At 42.9% G+C, this 17,785-nt stretch overlaps 1 protein-coding gene across 22 annotated transcripts in view; it reads left to right on the top strand.

Moving 5' to 3' along the window:
• FBRSL1 (fibrosin like 1) overlaps positions 1-17,441 on the top strand; it is a 548,084-nt gene extending 530,643 nt beyond the window's left edge. For 16 of the 22 annotated variants that reach the window (XM_056336603.1, XM_056336559.1, XM_056336542.1 and 13 more), the window contains 8 exons: positions 2,005-2,076; positions 2,664-2,702; positions 3,553-3,624; positions 4,920-5,052; positions 9,161-9,238; positions 11,036-11,119; positions 12,131-12,371; positions 14,429-17,441. In XM_056336603.1, coding sequence (XP_056192578.1) covers positions 2,005-2,076; positions 2,664-2,702; positions 3,553-3,624; positions 4,920-5,052; positions 9,161-9,238; positions 11,036-11,119; positions 12,131-12,371; positions 14,429-15,662 — 1,953 coding nt within the window. In that variant the 3' untranslated portion in view covers positions 15,663-17,441. The remainder of the gene's footprint in view (positions 1-2,004; positions 2,077-2,663; positions 2,703-3,552; positions 3,625-4,919; positions 5,053-9,160; positions 9,239-11,035; positions 11,120-12,130; positions 12,372-14,428) is intronic. The other 6 variants (XM_056336666.1, XM_056336674.1, XM_056336584.1 and 3 more) reach the window with 2 other exon arrangements.
• Positions 17,442-17,785: the final 344 nt, after the last annotated feature.

Genomic DNA, 17,785 nt, shown 5'->3' with positions numbered 1-17,785 from the left:
ACCTCAAATTGTCAGCTGTGAACTTGATTTTCCAAGAAAAGGAGCTGCACAAATAAGGTGGAATTGGCAGAATTTTGCTAATGTGAAGATAGGGCTCAGGTTTGCCATAAGGCTACTTACTGTTAACGAGGAGCTTCTGATACACCGATAGCATGCTCTCCCGGTTTCCATCTTCATTACAGAGCTTTGTAGATACCATCTCACTGTAAAATACCATCAGACCAAAGAGAAGCGGTTACACAGTGAGAAAGGATAAGTGAGCACTAACCCTTTACATTTTTAAACAATTCTTAGTGCTGTATTATAACTTGCTTTTAATTCATTTTAATGATAGAAACATAGAACAATTTCTAGCTTTGAGTTTAAGCAGTGCAGGGTCATGCTTTGGTGCCATGGTTAATCACCAGCATCACTTGATCTCTAGACAGTGCTGTATTTACATACAATTACAGTCTAACACCTGAAAAAAAAGAGAGTTAGGTTGAAAAATGGATCTGCCGCTTTGGCGCATTATTTTCCAGTTTCCTAGAGGAGACAGAGCTGCACTGCTAGGCAAAGCCACTCTAGTCATCATTACTACATCATTTTTCCATGCTCTCTCCCTCCCAAGCTGAGTAAAGCCTTCATAATCACTGCAGACTTGATGATTTGGTTTTGGCACACTGAATCCAGCACTTCTGGCTTTCCAAAGCAGAGGTCTTGGTTTTGTTTTTCCCCTTCCCGTGTCAGTTGCCTACAGCTGTGCATGTAAATCCACTGCACATAAATCCAGGCTGATGGTAAACTTCTCAGAGACTTTCCCAAAGGCCATTTCTCACAAGCTAAGAACTTGAAAAGGTCAGAAGTACTCCGTTTACTTTGCTGGAGGAAGCACTCATGTCTTTCTCCAGGGGACAAAGGGACAGGATGACACCATGCTATTAACGTGTTGTGATCTTGAAGCTCTTGCCTGTATGATAGCTGTAACTTACGTGCCACCTTGTATATACCTCAGCTGTCAGACAGGCCCTGAGAGCACAGATCTGCCTGGGGAGTTTGTTGACTTACCTACACACTCGCACAAGAATTCTCTTCTTAATGAGTCCGGAAGTTACGTAGCCTTAGACAAATTAAAACCTATCTTTCCTCCCACACCCATGATTATAGTCATGCCTTGTACAGTTTGTTTGAAATTGACTGTAATTTGACCTAAAATGTGAGCAAAGTAATCTCTTGGGGAATGAGGTTTAACCCCTCTGCACTCAGCTGCATGGAGGCACCAGGTGCAGTTGCTCTGGGAGTGGGAGATGGATGAATGCCAGAGTGAGAAAACGAACGAGTTCTTGGGGATCGTCTAGAACAGGGCAACAGGTGGGATCCGGAGGAGGAGGAACAGGGATTCATTCAATGAGGTGTTTAATTCTTGCTGGAAAATGATGGGATAAACAATGCAAAGCTATAAAAGACCCACAAGCACCTTCTAAGGTTTCTTACTTTGCCTTGTCGAAGCAAATAGATGGGCTGTTTACATTTTAGCCATTGTGTTACACAGCCCCAGTCAGAGAGGGGCCATGGTCCAAGAGGTGGAATATGGGACTAGGATGCTTGAGTCATTTTGTTCCTGACTGCTGTGCTGGTTGCTGCCTGAAACATGGAGGGAGTCAGGCCACCTCTCTCATTCTCTCTCTTACTGCCTGCCTGGTTTGTCTGAAGAATAAGCTTGGGGGTCAGGGACTGTCTCTTTCCATCCCCTTGCATACTGCGTAGCACAATGGGGTTGTGATTTCAACGGGGCTTAGAGGTGCTGCTGTAATACTGTTACCGCTGCTAAGTAATAATAGATGACATGGTGGTTAAATGCTGTTGGCTGTCAGTAAGAGATAACATTTAGCACTAATGTAGCAATATGCGTGTTCAAAGCACAGTACAAACATGGACTAATTAATGCCGTTAACATCAGATAGAGATGTTAAACATACCACTGGTACGATACAGTATTATTCACGCTCTATTCTTGTCTTTCAGACTTCAAACCCTATTGATGTAGCAGGTAGACCAGGCACGGTCCACCATACACTGCTGCAGAAGACTCCAGGGGTAGGCAACAATATATAACCTTCCTTTCAGCTTATCTGGATTTGCAGTAAACAGAGTAATTGCTCATAAAAAAAAAAAAAAAAAAAAAAAAAAGCCAAGCAGCTGGTGAGCAAATTGGCCTTCTAGACTTGGAATGTGTGGTCAGGACAGAAGTTCTTTTTCTGGTGAGACAACAGTAGCCTCCACCAGGCGTGAATACAAAGGGATGTATTGACTTTTTTAAACAAAGTCAGAGGGAAATGTGGCAGGAAACCCCTTCAAAGTCTTTCCCCTAAGCATTGCTTGGAGAATAGTTTTATTCGCTCCATTTCAGAACAATTACAAGGTTCAGAAAAGCACTGGCACTCTTAAGTTGCTAGCATGAAGCTGCTTTGTTTATCATAAAATTCTGCTGAGTTTGGTGCAAGGAATGAAAGAGAAGGTTTAAGCCTTCTTTAAGCCTTTTAGGTTTCCTGTGTCACAGGGGACTTCTCTGCACCATTGCTTTCTAAATGCTTTTACTGGTTCAGAGGAAGGAAGTTCCCCACCTTTCTGTATATTGGCTAGTTTTAGAAAGACTGATTGTTTTATTTCTGCTTTTTCCATAGGTGTCAGACCCTTATAGGCCTCCAGTAAGAGTAAGTAAGGTTTGTGGGGGATTTTATATGCATATATATACACACATACACTTCAAATACTGCGCATGAGTTTTTGAAATTCGTCCAGCAGAAAATTTCATGCTCATCCTTTATTTAAAGCAAAATGTCATAGTGAGCTCTTAGCTGCTTCTGATTAATAATGTTTAGGTTGAATCCCAACCTTATTTTGCATCCATTTATGTGCATTAATAGTTCACATTATGAAGTAAGGGTCACAGAAATAAGTGACTGTGAGCACAGGCAGGCATTCACCAGTGGCTTAGGTCAGTGTGTTTTGTGTTTCTTATGTTCCACAAAAACACCCTACAGTGAGTACCACAGCTCAACTGAAAAACAGTAACTTGTTTGGCTGTAGCACTGCTCATCTCTGGCAACTGTTCGTCCATACCCTTTTCCTTCCTAAATGCAAGTAGCCATAATAACCACGCATGACTTAGCTTGCAGCGCAGCAGGGATGAATGAACAGGGTTCTTTTCGGAGACGGAACTGTTAACTATTAGTTGCTTTCTCTTAAGCATGGCTTACTGTTCTTTGCTGCCATTTATTTCAGTTTATGAAGAGGGGAGTGCACGTAGGAAAGAACAAGGCAGGTATCTCAGATCTCCATGAGATGAGGAAGATATCCCACATCACACATTCCTCCCGTTTGTTTCCTTCTTAATTTAAACATCATCTGCTGCAGTACAGAAAAAAATGTTGATCACCTATTGTGCTGTTTTAGCAATCAGCCTTCCTCATTGCTTAGCTACCTGTTTGACAGTAAGGGAAATGAAACGTTCTATCTGATGTAGATTGCTAACGTATAAATTAATCTAAATTCTTGTGCTTTCTGCTGCAGAAACCCGGGAAGTGGTGTGCCGTTCATGTACAGATCGCCTGGCAGATCTACCATCACCAGCAAAAGATAAAGGTAATTCAGAGAGTTTCTGGAACAAAGCTATTTCTTTGGGCTTATGGATTATATTTTAGTGAGTAATGAGCAGGAAGCAGTTACTGTTGGTGATTCTCAAGCTTGCCTACATTGATTAACTAGCACTTTCAATCCTTCAACATTTATTGTAGCAACTGTAAAGTTTATCTGAGGGCAAAGGAGTGGGGTTGAAAGGTAGCAAAATGAGCAGGAGATACTAAGTGCGCAGCCAGAAAGAGATGAAGAAAGGGAGAGGGAGGGCAATTTGGTCCAAATTCATCTTTTTTACAAAGCATACATGTTTAATGTCAATTCCCTTTTGTACTAGTACCTCCTGTGGAGGAGGTAATGAAATAACCGATATAGTGAAGAACATATTACAAAGCAGAGAGCAGGCAAGTGGATTGATCGTTACTGTGTTAGAGTCTGTTGGCCTTTCTGCACTGCATTGGTGATGGGCAGAGGGAGGGGGACTAAAACTCAAGTGGTAAGAAGACGTAGGTACGCTGGGGTGCTGTTACAGGCTCCGTGTTCCCTGTGGCACCAGAGTAGCTGATAATGGGACTTCTATAGCGTTTCTTTTTTCATAGCTCCTGCTGTAGTCTTTTTGTCCCATTAATGAAGACTATTCAGTGCTTAAGTAGGTGCGCTGTAAGTAGTGCCTCTACAAGTGGTGTATGTCCATTTTTTTTTTTAAGCAAATACATCTTCTTTAAGCTATTGAGAGATTTAGGTGACTTCGGTGCAGTTCTGACCCTGCTGACTTCTATAGGGGAAGGATAAAAATAGCCTCTGGAGAAGCCTCATAGTTTTTATCCTTCGCCTGTTGTCTGCATGCTGAGCTATATGAGCTGCAGGAAGGGCATAGTCTAAGAACATCTCTCTCTCTCCAAACTGGAGAAGCAAAACAGACAAGTCCATCACCCAGCTCTCAAGACTTCTGTCGGCAGCTTTCCGCCTGCAGAGTATTTTTTTGTCAGGCTGAGAGCACCAACTGATCCTGGGGTGCAGCACGCTCAGCGTATCATGTTGCATGCTCCACTGTGTGTGCTGAGGGGCTGAGAGCTCACTTCAGACCTTATTCATGTGGATAAGGCAGGCAGCCGAGAGTCTGTGAAGCGAAATGGCCTTACAGATGCTGTCAGAGCATGACTGTAGTACGTGACCAGAGACACTGCTGTCACTCTCACTAACTCTCCCTGGCAGGGCTAAGCAGGAGTGAGCCTGAACTCCCTGTCTTTTTCTCCCATAAAGAAGGAAGTGTATAATAAGATTGTTTTTATATCATTTGACAGCAAATGCAGCTGGATCCCCACAAGCTAGAGATAGGTGGTAAACTTGACCTGTTCAGCAGACCTCCTGCCCCTGGAGTGTTTCCAGGCTTCCATTATCCACAGGATCTTGCCAGGCCTCTGTTTTCTACCACAGGTAAGGGAAGATCATCTTTTGTTGAAAAAAAATCAAACAGTATATGTAACGTGTGTCTCTACAGCTACGTATGCCTCCAAAACTGAAGCAAGCAAGATTGGTTCAGAGGGGTGTGGAGGCACTGGCCACTGTTGTGACCAGGGCAATTGGAGCTGCTGGTCTGGGTCCCGCGGCCACCTGCAGCGCAGGATCCTCTGCACATCTCTGAGCGCAGCTGCTGGCTCATACATCCATGTGTGTGCAGCTGGTTCTTATGTGCCTGATTATTTAATAGACTATGGATTTTTAAAAGCAATTTTGACAAAACACTTGAAAATGTTTCCATTGCACGGGACTGGAAGTGGACCTGGTCTCTTTCTTGCTGTTGTATTAGCCATGTTGTTCTTCTCAGCTCCTCCACTCACTGAGTTTACATTTGTTTTCTGGAAACAAGGGATTTTTGTAAAAGGAAAACTTCAGTAACAGCACTGAAAATATCACACAAAGTGTATTTGTGAAGTGTTTGTTTTTAAATATAACCCCCCCTATGTGTTACACAGTCCAGCAATGTCTGAGGCTTAAAATGGCATACTGAATTTTTTAAAAAACAAAGAATTAAATACAGTTTACATTGATGAACTGCTTTCCAATCTGTTGGAGAAGTAATTACAATTAATGCAATTACCAAAGTGCAGTAAGCTTCACTGCGCTGTTCTCAATGGCTCTGACCACAGGAGACTGCAACTCTGACATTCTGGTATTGGAGGTAACTGTAGATTCATGTGGATGTCTTGTCTACCAGATGTTTTTGTTCTGTTCCCAGGCTTCATTTTCCCCTAGACTTTTTCAGATTTTCTTTCTGTGTTAGAGATGCTAAGGTAAAGAAGCTAAAGAAGGCAGCTTCTGAGGGAGCAATATCAATTGATGAGATGTAGCTTAGCTCTTTATGTAATTAATTGGCAAATAATGTAATTCTCTTTCCTAATGTTATTCTAGCGTTATGATGCAATATTGCACTCGCATTCTTAAGTCAGTGCAGACGTGGTCATATTCAGCCTTGGTTCAACCCTGCTGAAATGAATGGGGTTAGAAATGTTTTGAATTCTGTCCCCAGAATTTTCGTGACAGAAAAGCAACAGATGAGGCTCAAGCTGAATCCTCCATGAGAATTGGATTTCAAATGCAGATTTCAGCCTTCAGGAACTCCACCAGTGGTTCTGTCTGTCTTTCTGCCCTTATCTGTGGATGAAAATTCTTAAACATTAAATGCATGTTTCTGCCACATATAATCAGTGCTGATACTAGCTGTGCATTGTAGGATGCTACCTGCATTTTGGTCTCTGTAAAGGTCCTTTATAGTACAGGGCCAAGATATTTATTGCACCTGCTTGGATGCATAGGCACAGCTTATTTACAAACCTCTGTCTGTTTTCCTTATCACCATCCTCAGTCTGTCCTGTGTTGTCATTACAAGAATCTTGTTTCACATATGGTTTTGCTGCTGAAGGCTGTGTTGGGCAGGGTGTACCCTAACAGGCAGAAAAGCGCCAGTCCAGTTGGTATCCTGAGCTTTTTCTCTTAAAGATGCAAGCATAGCTTGCTTTTCCATTCATAAAAGCAAGAGGGGGAACAGTATGAAATAGAAATGTTAAAGAAGGCAAATTAATAGAAAACTTTCACTACAGATAAACAACCTTAGAGCAACTTGTCTGTGAGTATATTAATCACAGGAGCCATCACACGGTAAATCTAGGTAAAGAGTGCTATCAAAGTGAACAAACATTGCAGCAGTAATATATAGATGAATAAATCTTTTACTCTGCAATATCCGAGGCATTCTTTTCCCCTTATCGAACAAGCGTGCAGTTGATGTGAATCATTGGTTCTGCTGCATTGCCTAGTTACTGTGGGAGACATAAGTTATCTTAGGGCCACCTGTCTTCAGGACGGATGTTCAGCTGCCTGGCAGACGCTATATTTAATAACTACCTGACAGGCTGCAATGCCGCTCCTGGCTTTCTCCGGAGGATTTTTTATTATCAGTCCGTGTAGTTGAGTTTGTAAGCCATCTCCTTTGAAGAAATCTCCCATCCATTATACACCTTCTGAAATCTTAAAGGATTAGAAAGATGACAGTCTCCATCCGTCTTGAAGCATTGGAGCAGTCAGAATGTTTATAGATAACTCCAGGTCTCATTGCTATGGTCTCTCTTAAGTTTCCTCAACTCATTTTCTGGCTGCTTAGGTTTGTGGTGCCCAAGCTGGTGAGGGACACGTAGCGCTGTCTCCCTCTTCGATTTTATAGTCTGCTTGTGTTCTGGACACATTGAGTGCATTTTACGACCGTCTGTTGTTGGGCAGTGTCACCAAAAAAGACCAGGTCAGGGACTGGGCAGCACCCCTGTAAAACACTGTTTGGGCTGTGTTAGGGATACAGTTTCTCCTGTGCATGATTATTTCTTTTCTCCATTTCCCCCTACTTTTGCTATGAACTTCTATAGTGCTATCAGCACTGATGATACATAGTGGAAATGTGCATGTGTTGATGTGGCTTGAAAATGAAGGGCAGGAACTTAGCAGAGCAGGTCTGCCACTGGTGGGATTCATTCCTGTGTGCCACAGACAAGGCAGAAGTCTTGGTGGTGAAGGTGACAGGAGAGCTGGAGTGCCAGCTGAGAGGAGAAGGATCATAACCCTCTATTCTATAAGAGAAAGTTATCACTTGAGAAAGCATTGACTGGGTAAGCTGTTAGTGAAGAGCCCATGTTCATGCCCAGTATGGCTGCCGATGTTTGCTAGAGCTGGCCTGTTACTCTTGCCAGTATTAAGGGAAGTTAACTTTTTTACTAACCAAATACACAAGACAGAAGCACTGAAACACTTTATTTAGAGGTTGGTCTATTTTGCGCAGGACTTAACATGTCCTTGGCAAAGTACTGCTTCTGTCGTTGTGTGGAATTATTAGTTTCTAACAAAATGAGACAGTTAATGCCAGGTGTGGCGGGTTGTGCTTTTGGAAGTTGTGTTTGCATCAAGCAGCTTCTGAAAGTTATGATAGTCACTAATTCTGCTTTGTCTGCTATAGTGAAGTACTGGCAAGGAGGAGACACCAAAAGGACATTCATAGCTTGAACAGCTGGAGAGGGTTGGGCTTGTCAGTGTAATACTGGAGCCACAGAAGCGTTTTGTCACACACATCTGAAACATAAAAACATTCAAAAGTTGATTTCAGGTGCATCCTGAAAATCATCTGTGCTAATCTTAGAGTGTGAAAGCCAGGCCTGTGATACTGTCCAAACATACCATCATTTGCAAGATACATGGGGGTTAATGTTCCTCCAGAACCCACATATCCCAGTGGCAGGCGACACCAGTGCTTCTCACACTGCATTGCAAGCCCATTCAGGTTTGCATGTGTCTGTCTGCAAAGGAAGCAAATCTCTCATTTTCTGCTATGAAAGGAGAGCAGTATTTTCTGTATGAGCCTGGTCCACCTTGAAATACAGGGCAGGCCTGCTTGTTTCAGCCCATTCTTGCCCCCTGCCTTAACCTAATGTAATCCAGCATGCTCAGCAGTGGTGTTCCTTTCCCACGAGGTAGCATGGCGCCGTGGCAATGAGCAGTGTCTAGCAAAGGGGAATAAATACCACAGGGGCGGCCTGTGGATGCAGAGACAGATGTGAGAGCGTAGATGGAGCTCTCAAGGGAGAGGCATGATTGATGTTCCCTGCGTGCCTGTCATTAACTGGTGTTTCACATAGACTCTAATCAGTCACTTCTGAGCACCTTCTGTCTGGGCCCATAACCTGGACTGACCCTTTTTAATATAAACACAGAGTAATGACTGAAAACGCCAGACAAAGAGATGCACTGCCTTATTACTACAGGTGAGCGAAAGGCTCAGTGCAAGGTCTCCTCCTGCCTCCTAGTGCCCACAGACCCCTTTAAAGGGCACTCAGAGAAATCCTGCCTGTAGCTCACTCAGCTGGGGGGGAGTGTCTTCCCCTGTCTTTGCTATCTTTAAATGTGCCTGTGCCTTTGCATCTTGTTCTTGAATGTGACGGCCAGGACCGTGGTGTATGCAAGCAGTCACTTGTCACTGAATTAAAAAGGGACCTTGTTCTCACAGGTGCGACACATCCAGCTACCACCCCTTTTGGTCCTTCACCTCACCACAGCAGTTTCCTGCCTACTAACCACTTGGCAGGTAAGTGTAAGTAAAACCCTGCCTTCACCTTTAGACTTCTGACCCATTCCTGGCTCTCCAGTGTGGTCCTGCCTTGAGGCACTGTAGCACTAGGAGAAGGAGAGGCTTTGTCTCAGGAACCAGAAGCTGGCCAGCTTCTCACCTGTGCCAGCTGCCCAGCACATCCCCTCTGCTCTCCTCCAAAGGAAAGGGGCAGAATTAGCAGACCCTCTCCTGCAAGAGAAGAGGGCATTGCAGAGCAGTCAAGGCTGTCACTGCTGGGACACTGCACAGGAGCTGAAATGTGACTTGTAGAGCCCGTCTGTGCCGCTGAATGTGCGCAGGCAAATGGGAGAAATTTATGCAAAGGCACCTCAACCAAGCCACAGCTTAAAATGGGCTCCTCCCGTACCGTTTCCCACCTATGAAAGTTCTTGGATAGGTTCTTTAATAAAGTTCAGAGAACAGTTGCTGGCAAATAGCTGTTCTGCACATTTTGCCAGCCTTTCAGTTTCCTAATTGGTAGTAAGTAGAGCCTGATTTTCTCAGATTTCCTCATTTTAGAAGCTCACAAGCAGCTCATTGCCAATTAAAGTTCAAGCTCTGTTGATTAATGTTTTAGTAACACTCATCCAATCAGTAAATGTGGCATGCCACATGACCTAGTAGACTTTTCTGTTGTAAACACCCAGATTGACATCAGTTCCTGAATATTCTATAAAAATTAACTGTATCTCTGCAGTCACTCATCTACTTAATATCAAAGGGGAAGGGCATGAACAGCTTTTCAAAAATAGGTAAATAAGCAAATAGTTGTTTGCTTAAAGATCCAAGCTATTTGTGCTGTTTGCCTCGATATTTTAAATACAAGAATATCCATGAGGAAGTGGAGAGCAACACACCTCCTGTAACATGACAAGTTAAAGACTTTAAAGGGACAGTCAAAAAGCTAGTGGGCAGGAGGAGTTGTTTAGAGAAGACCAGTAGGAAAGAAAACAAGTACACTGGTATGATTTAAACCATAGCCATCTCTGGAGTGTGCAGAAGCCTGAGTCAGGCTCTGTCTGCTCAGAGAGGAACCTCTTCTGATGACGGGTGCCTTTAATAAAATTAAAAAAAAAAAAAGGCAGGATTTTTTATAAAGACAAATGCCAGTAGCCAAATAGTCAGATACTTGACTAGGAAAGGCAAGATTCATCTTTTGCCTCAATGGATACAAACCTTCCATCCCTATGTAGCTCCTAAGACTATGCTATCATTTCCACCACCACTGGGACCAAGGAAGCTGTTATGGGAGAGGATTTGGGCACACAGAGGCCAAAGTTAGTTGGTGTAAGGATGGATGTGTGTAGCAGTTAGCTTAGGACTGTCTCTGTGCACTATTACAAAGAGGGTAGAAAGTTGTATACAGAAAACAAGAGGGAAAGAATGCATCCCCTCAATATGCTGACTGAGGAGCCTGCTGAGGTTCTTCTTTCAAAGCAATTGCAGTGCTTCTGCTCTTAGTACTGATAAGGAAGGAGAGTTATAGCTCAGCAGCAGCCACCCTAATTTCAGCTATTAGACCTTAATTTCTAGCTCCCCTCTGACTGGCATACAAAAGTTTATTACAGCACCTGTTTGCAGAGTGAGCACTGAATCCCTTCTCCATTTTAACGTGATGGGAATTTTCTGTGCAAAGAACCTTGCAATGAGAAGGATCAGCTTAAAGTCTGGCCTAATCCTACTTGGATTCAGACCGTTAAGAAGGGGAGGGGTGCGTTTCATTCTCCAACATTCTTGGCTAAATGCCTGCTAAATCCCTGTTTGCCTTTCCAGATCCATTTAGCAGGTCAAGCACCTTCAGCGGCCTTGGGAACTTAGGCAGCAATGCCTTTGGAGGATTAGGCAGTCATGCTCTGAGTAAGTACTGGCTGGGTTACTGCAGACAAACATCCCTTCCAGAAAAGCCACATGCTAATATTTACAGCAGCTGGTGGTAGTTTTTAAAGAAGTTTAATTCCTAACCTCCATTCTCCTATCTGAAAACACTGCACCTAAGATTTCCAGGTCTCTGCGGTGGGAGCTTTTCTGCATGTCACAGACATCACTAGCTGTGCTCTGTGTCTCCTCACTGCTGAAGGTTGGTGCCTTGTGTGCTCCTAGGGGTACCCAAGCTGCAAGACCCCACTGAGCTCTGGGACCCTACGGGCATCTAAAGTAACACCCTTCAACGGTGAAGATGCATAGTGGAACAGCTATTGATACTTCTCCTAATTCAGCGTGTAGACTTCCTCTGTAACAGTTGTCTGAAGTTTAAATTACCTGTATAAAATTCTTTTACTTCAAAAACATCTTACCTGTAGGCAAGACATGCTTGAGAGCCACACATATGAGAGCATGCTTTTGCATCTCATGGTGCAACAGGAATCAGCTGAAGACTGATGGAGGAAAATCAGGTGACTGTTCTGAAAAGCCTATAGCCAAGCTCTATTTCTTACACACACATACATACCACCAAATAGTCTGGTTTCTTTAACAAAAAAAGTCCCTGAATCCTCAGCTGCAAGCAGCTGATCGCTTGTAACTACCCAGAAATTATAAAGTTTCTGCCAGTGAGAGGAGCTGAGGAAAAATACTGCTTTTGTGCTGGAACCCTTGCTGGGGTGGGGGGAAAAGAGGAGCTGGGTATTTTCAGTCATCTCTGAGTTATTCAGGTGTATAGTTAAAGCTTCCTCCACCAACAGCCTTAAAAGTGCTGGTGGATCTTACACCCAGTCTTGGAGGTATCTGTATCCATCTGCTAGTAGCTCCCCCTCACCATTAAAAAGTCTTGGAAGGACAGTTCTGGTCGTGATTAGCATTGTGAAAAATGTGTATGTAATTACTTGGGTTTAATTATTTTTAACTCTTCCTCCCATGCCATTTTTCTAGCTCACAACAACATTTTTACTCACAAAGATGGCCCAAACCTGCAGAATTTCAATAATCCCCATGAGCCATGGAACAGACTCCATCGGACCCCACCGTCCTTCCCAACACCTCCACAGTGGCCCAAGCCCACTGATTCGGAGCGAAGCTCCTCAGTGACAAACCATGACAGAGACAGAGAGCGGGAGCGAGAGCCCGAGAAGAGGGATCTTTCTCTGAGTAAAGATGACAGAGACAAAGAGAGGTAAGCAGGGTGTGCTTTTCAGCGCTTCCTTCTAGGCCTATTTTTCGTCCATACTTTTTCTGATTTTTCCAATCATAAAATACTCTTCAGAGCAAAATGTTGCTTGTCTTTGAAGCAGCCGCTACGCCTCTCCCTCAGATAAGCACAAGTACTAGCAGTACAAAAAAACCCAACCCTTTGCCTTTTAGGATTTGTCCTCTGTGGAAATATGGTAAGCCAATCCCCACTAGTAGGTTAATAAAAAGCACCAGGCTGAGGAAATGAGTGTGTCAGTGTGTTTTCAGGGTATGCTTGGTTGTTTTCAGTGCAGCTGCTTTACAATTGCTGTATATTCTGAAATCATGAAGCTAGCATTGTGATGGAGCCTTTGGAGACAGTCATAGTTCTCATTAACATAGTTATGCTGATGAATTCAAATGTTAGCTGGACATTAACAAGATAAAAATGCAAATGCCTGTATCTGGAGCAGCGCGCATGAATCCATTAGCAAAACTGATTTTAAAAAATTGCATTGTAACCCTTATTAACTATGACAGGACTGTATCACCTGGACTGTAAATCATTGTGTTGGCTTCCAGTTACATGATTTTGAAGCTGTAAAGCTCTTTATATTTCAGAGCCTGGCTGTCTCTAACAGGCAGCTACTTTGTAGGCAGTAACAGCCTGCAAGACTTAGATGTGTGCATCTGACTAGTGATAGGGGGTTCATAGTTTTCCTGGAGTGCTTTTAATGGGGTCTTCAGGCAGTGCCTGTGAACAAGATGATGTGGAAGCAATAGACTGAAAATCATCTTGTGTTAAATGTTGAATTGTCTTGACACCCTTGCATGGACAGTCATTCAGATAGGAAACTCCCTTCCTGGCTTTAGTGTAATTCATTGGCAAACCAAGGTTACTTTGCTCTCAAGAGGGGTTAATATCTCTATTACATTTCTATTAATTCAGCTTAAGCTGTCCCCAGCATCCCTGTTTGGACATGGTTTTAATAAACCGCATCCTTGACCAGCAGTCAGGACTACCACAGAGGAAGAAATCTGGGTTAGCAACTGTAATCATAAGGGAGAAATACTTACAGAATCCCCGAAAACACCTCCAGCTTTTGGCACTCAGGTCTTACAGCTCTTCAAAGCAAACCTGGCATAAAACTTAGGCATCAGTGAGCCTCTCAGCTACATAATGTGGTTCTCTCAATCACACCATCATACTTTGCATCTAAAGTGTCTCTCATTCAGAGCAAAGTGCTTTTAAATGTTGAGCATTATTTATTCCCCTCTTTAAAAAGGTGGGATTAACTGTGACTAATTGGCTTGCTCAGAGATAGAGGTGCAGTTAGAAATGTAAAACCCTCATGCCTCTCTTTCTAAACCATCCACGCTGTCATCAAACTCCTTGTTCATCATAGCAGGTCCTCTTGAAATGGAGGTCAATTGCTCAGTTTCATGGCCTGTTCCAGGATTTTTTTCCTTAAGCACCTAGCTTACCTGCCCAAACTGCCAACCACAAAAACTCTCCTGCAGCTGCATAGGAAAATAAAGCATCATGTTGTGACTGCTTCCAGAAAACAAGAGTGGTTTGTGAAGGACCTGCACACATTTCTGTAGGCTTCTGGTTTGTGTGCCTGGTTCCACATTTTAGGAAAGGAGCCTGAGTTAAGAGTGTTACATCCAAGATCATTGTCTGGCAGCAAGGTGTATATATGAACAACAGTAAACTCTTTTTTTTAAAAAAAAAAAGAGCTGTCTAGAATTCTTCTTTTCCTGCATTTCTCAGTGAAGCAGGCTTTCTCTTAGGGTAAATATACCATTTTTTTAAATGCATTTCAAATTTAGTCCTCAAATTTGTGGACATTTTAACATTTTGTTCTAGGTAGCATGTAAAGGCAGGTAGTGCATATCTTTTAGTTAGCATTGCAGCTATAGCTGATGCTAGCATAGCTTTTCAAACCATTTCCTGAGCAATCTCAAATTACACAACTAGGCACAGTATAATGCATGTCCCGCATCACATGTATGTTCATTCACACAAAACCAAGGATGTGTGTTCTCTCTTTTTTACAGAGACCTCATGGATAAAAACAGACATTCAAATAGATCCTCACCGGCATCGGCTCCAGTGACACATCAGATAAGCAATCTCATCCGCAGCAACAGCCAAACCTCCAGTGATCCCATCAGGCAGGTTAGCCTCAGTGAAAGGGAAAGATCCAAAGAACCCGAGCGAGAGCACCCTGACCGGCTGAGAGAGCCGCCCATAGCAGAACACAAGATCAAAGAGAGCCGTTCCCCAGTGAAGGAAACTCCAAGCCATGATAAGAGACCCTCTGAGGACAACACAAAGCCAGTAATCCAGTCTGTATCACCATACAGCAAACCTGCACTAAGTGAAAGCTTGAAGCTCACCAATCTAATGAGCAAGGACATGGAGAGAAAGACAGAACTTCCCAGCGACCTCCAGAAGATTAAGAATGACATCAAAGTCAAAGAGGAGAGGAAGGAAGACAGTGATGTGCTGGTGGTAGGCTCTGAACCTTCACAGCACTCTCGATCAGTGGAGCATCCCCCACCGCCAACTTTGCATGGATTATCATTGCCTCACTCGATGGCTGCCTCTATGCCCATCTCCATGGGCAGCGTGCACCAGATGAACAACATGAATGTTCTGGACCGCAGCAGAATGATGACCCCGCTCATAGGCATGAATCCTTTGTCAGGAAGAGAGAGGCTGCCACATCCTGGATTTTCTTGGGACCCAATGAGGGACCCATTGCGAGATGCCTACCGGAGCTTAGACCTGCACCGTCGAATGGACTTCCAGCTCCGGACGGATCCTATGCATAGGTTCCCTACCACCTCTGGATTTTACGACCATGAGCGTTCTTATAGAGACAGGGAGCCACATGACTATAACCATGAAAACCTTCTTGAAGCCCGCCGAGAGCAGGAGCGGTTGCGGCAAGTGGAGGAAAGAGAGCGCTTGCACTTACGGGAAGAACTTGAGCGTGCCAGAATGCACCACTTGCACTCGTCCCCCATCGAAAGTCACCTGGCACACGTGCCATCCTTCATGCCTCATTTAAGCGGGATGCATTACCCCAGACTGAGTCCATCCACTGCCATGCACAATGGGATTTTAAATAGGAACCCACCAACTGCAGCGCTGAGCGCCCCGCCGCCTCTTGTACCAGCGAGCAGCACCAGACCTGCCTCCCCACGCAGGACTACTCCACTCACAAACTCAGAGTCCAGGGACTATTCCCCCTCTAGGAACCCCAAAGAAGTAGAGGCACGATAGTCCCCAACATTGAATTTTAAACTCGCCTGTATATAAAACAAACAAACAAAACAAAACAAACAAAAAAAAAAAACAAACAGAAAAAAAAACAAAAAACAAACCTTTTACAAAATGCACTGCTGTAAACTTTTTTTTTTTATGTAAAATTTGTAGAAGTTAAGCACATTTCCATAAATAACGGGGTCGGGGATGCAGACTTTCCAACAAGAAGGTTGCTGAGAATGGGAATTTAATATATAGGTATTGATTTTTGGTTTTGTTTTTTGTTTCTGTGCTAAAAAAAAATTAGTTAAAAATACCACGTTTGTACATTTTTTCCCAAATGTGAGAAACATTTTTAATGGATTTGTATTTTTTTTAATTTTGTGCTCTTTATTCACTTAAAAAAGAAGAAATTTTGCTTTTGTTTTTAGTTAAATTTGCATTTTAAAGGCCTCAGATCCTTAAGAAAAAAATACCCAGGGTTTCTTAAAAGTATTATTTATGGAAATACTGTAGTTTTACAGTCCACTGTGAGGTTCCCTTCTGAGGCCAATTGATCACTTACCTTGGTACTTTGGAACCGAAGTTACAGATATATATTAAAATAATAATAATAATAATAATGTACAAAACTGTTTGTTTTTTGCCTTATTATATTATGCAGAAATTTAAGAGGAATTTTTTTTGACTTCTTGTTTTAAACAAAAAAAAACAAAGAAAACAAACTGTAAATATTCTGTTAATATAAATGTACACCAATATTAAATTCTTAACATAGGTAGACTTTATAAAAATGGTTTCTAGAACCACTCTGGTTATTTGTTAACATGGTTACAACTCATACTCTTGTCACAGTCAGAAATTCACACTCAGAAAGCTAAGTACGGCATATATACTTCAACTATGCAAGAACTTGGAGGCAGATCTTAGTGGATGTTGGGGGGAGGAAGGTTTAAAAAAAAAAAAAAACAACCCAAAAACAACCAACTCGCAACTATGGAGACAGAATGGAAATGGCATGTGAAAAGGAAGAAGGATGCTTGTGTTTAACAAAAAAAAAAAAAAAAAAAAAAAAAAAAAAGAGAGAGAGACTGAATTTTTTTGTACAAACACAAGGGACAGTTCGTCAAGGAAAGAGAGAGACACACGCTCCTGGAAGGGAATTTTGGTTTCCTACTTTTCAAGCTGGCAAAAGCAGATGGAACTGGCACAGTACCATGCGGCAGACCCTTTCCTTATTTTTTTTTTTCCTTTTTTTTCTCTTTTTTTGTGTTGTGGGCAGGATCGCTGGCAAGCAAGGACAATTTTCCGTGGACCCCTTGTGCTAATTGTGCAGTGTTCTTATTGGAATCTGTATACAAGACAAAGTAGAATTTTAGGAGTGCAAACAAAAAGTCTAATGGTTGATTAAAAAAAAAAAAAGAAATTCTGATATATTATCTATAGTACATGAAGACCATAAGCAAATGTTTGTTTCAGTGTGGTTCTGCCTTGAACTGCTTTTTGGCATGATTTATTTTTTATTTCCAATTTTACTTTTCATCCATATGTAAATTTTGCCATGTTTTACTTGCTGTACCATCCCCCCTCCCTTATTTTATTTTTCAGTGTCCATGTTTTATATATCCTGGGCTTTTTCTCTCTAGTTAATTCAGCCATCCGCTACTATTTTCTTGGCTCTGTAACTCTTGTTTCCCCCCCCTCCCCATCCTCCCCCCTGCACCCCCTGTAATTTTAAACATTCAGTTTCCTTGTAGATCAATGAAGATAAATACAACATTGATTTTGGATGAAAAAGGTAGTTGAGTGTTTGTGTGTCATAGCTAGTGCTGTTAACTGGGAGGCTAATGGTTTATTGACGGTGCTTCAGCGGCCGGGAGGAGGCAGCTGGTGGAATGGCTTGGTGCTGGGAGAGGGATTTTATTTTGTTTGTGAATCTCTCCCAGCAGAAGGAACACGGCCCATAAAATGGTTCGGCGGCAGTAGCTGTGGCAGTCAGGATGTGGGGAGGAGAGTGGTGCTGCCGGGCTAGGCGGCAGCCTCCCAGCCTGTGGCCCTGGCACAGGGGGCACCTCGGGCTCTGCGCCTCGTGCACTGGTCTGACAGTCTGCTGCTGAGGGAAAGGAGGGCAGAAAAGGAAG

This window comes from Falco biarmicus, chromosome 1 (assembly GCF_023638135.1).
Source record: "Falco biarmicus isolate bFalBia1 chromosome 1, bFalBia1.pri, whole genome shotgun sequence".
NCBI classification, from domain to species: Eukaryota; Metazoa; Chordata; class Aves; order Falconiformes; family Falconidae; genus Falco; species Falco biarmicus.
This window is presented reverse-complemented; position numbering and strand designations above follow the sequence as displayed.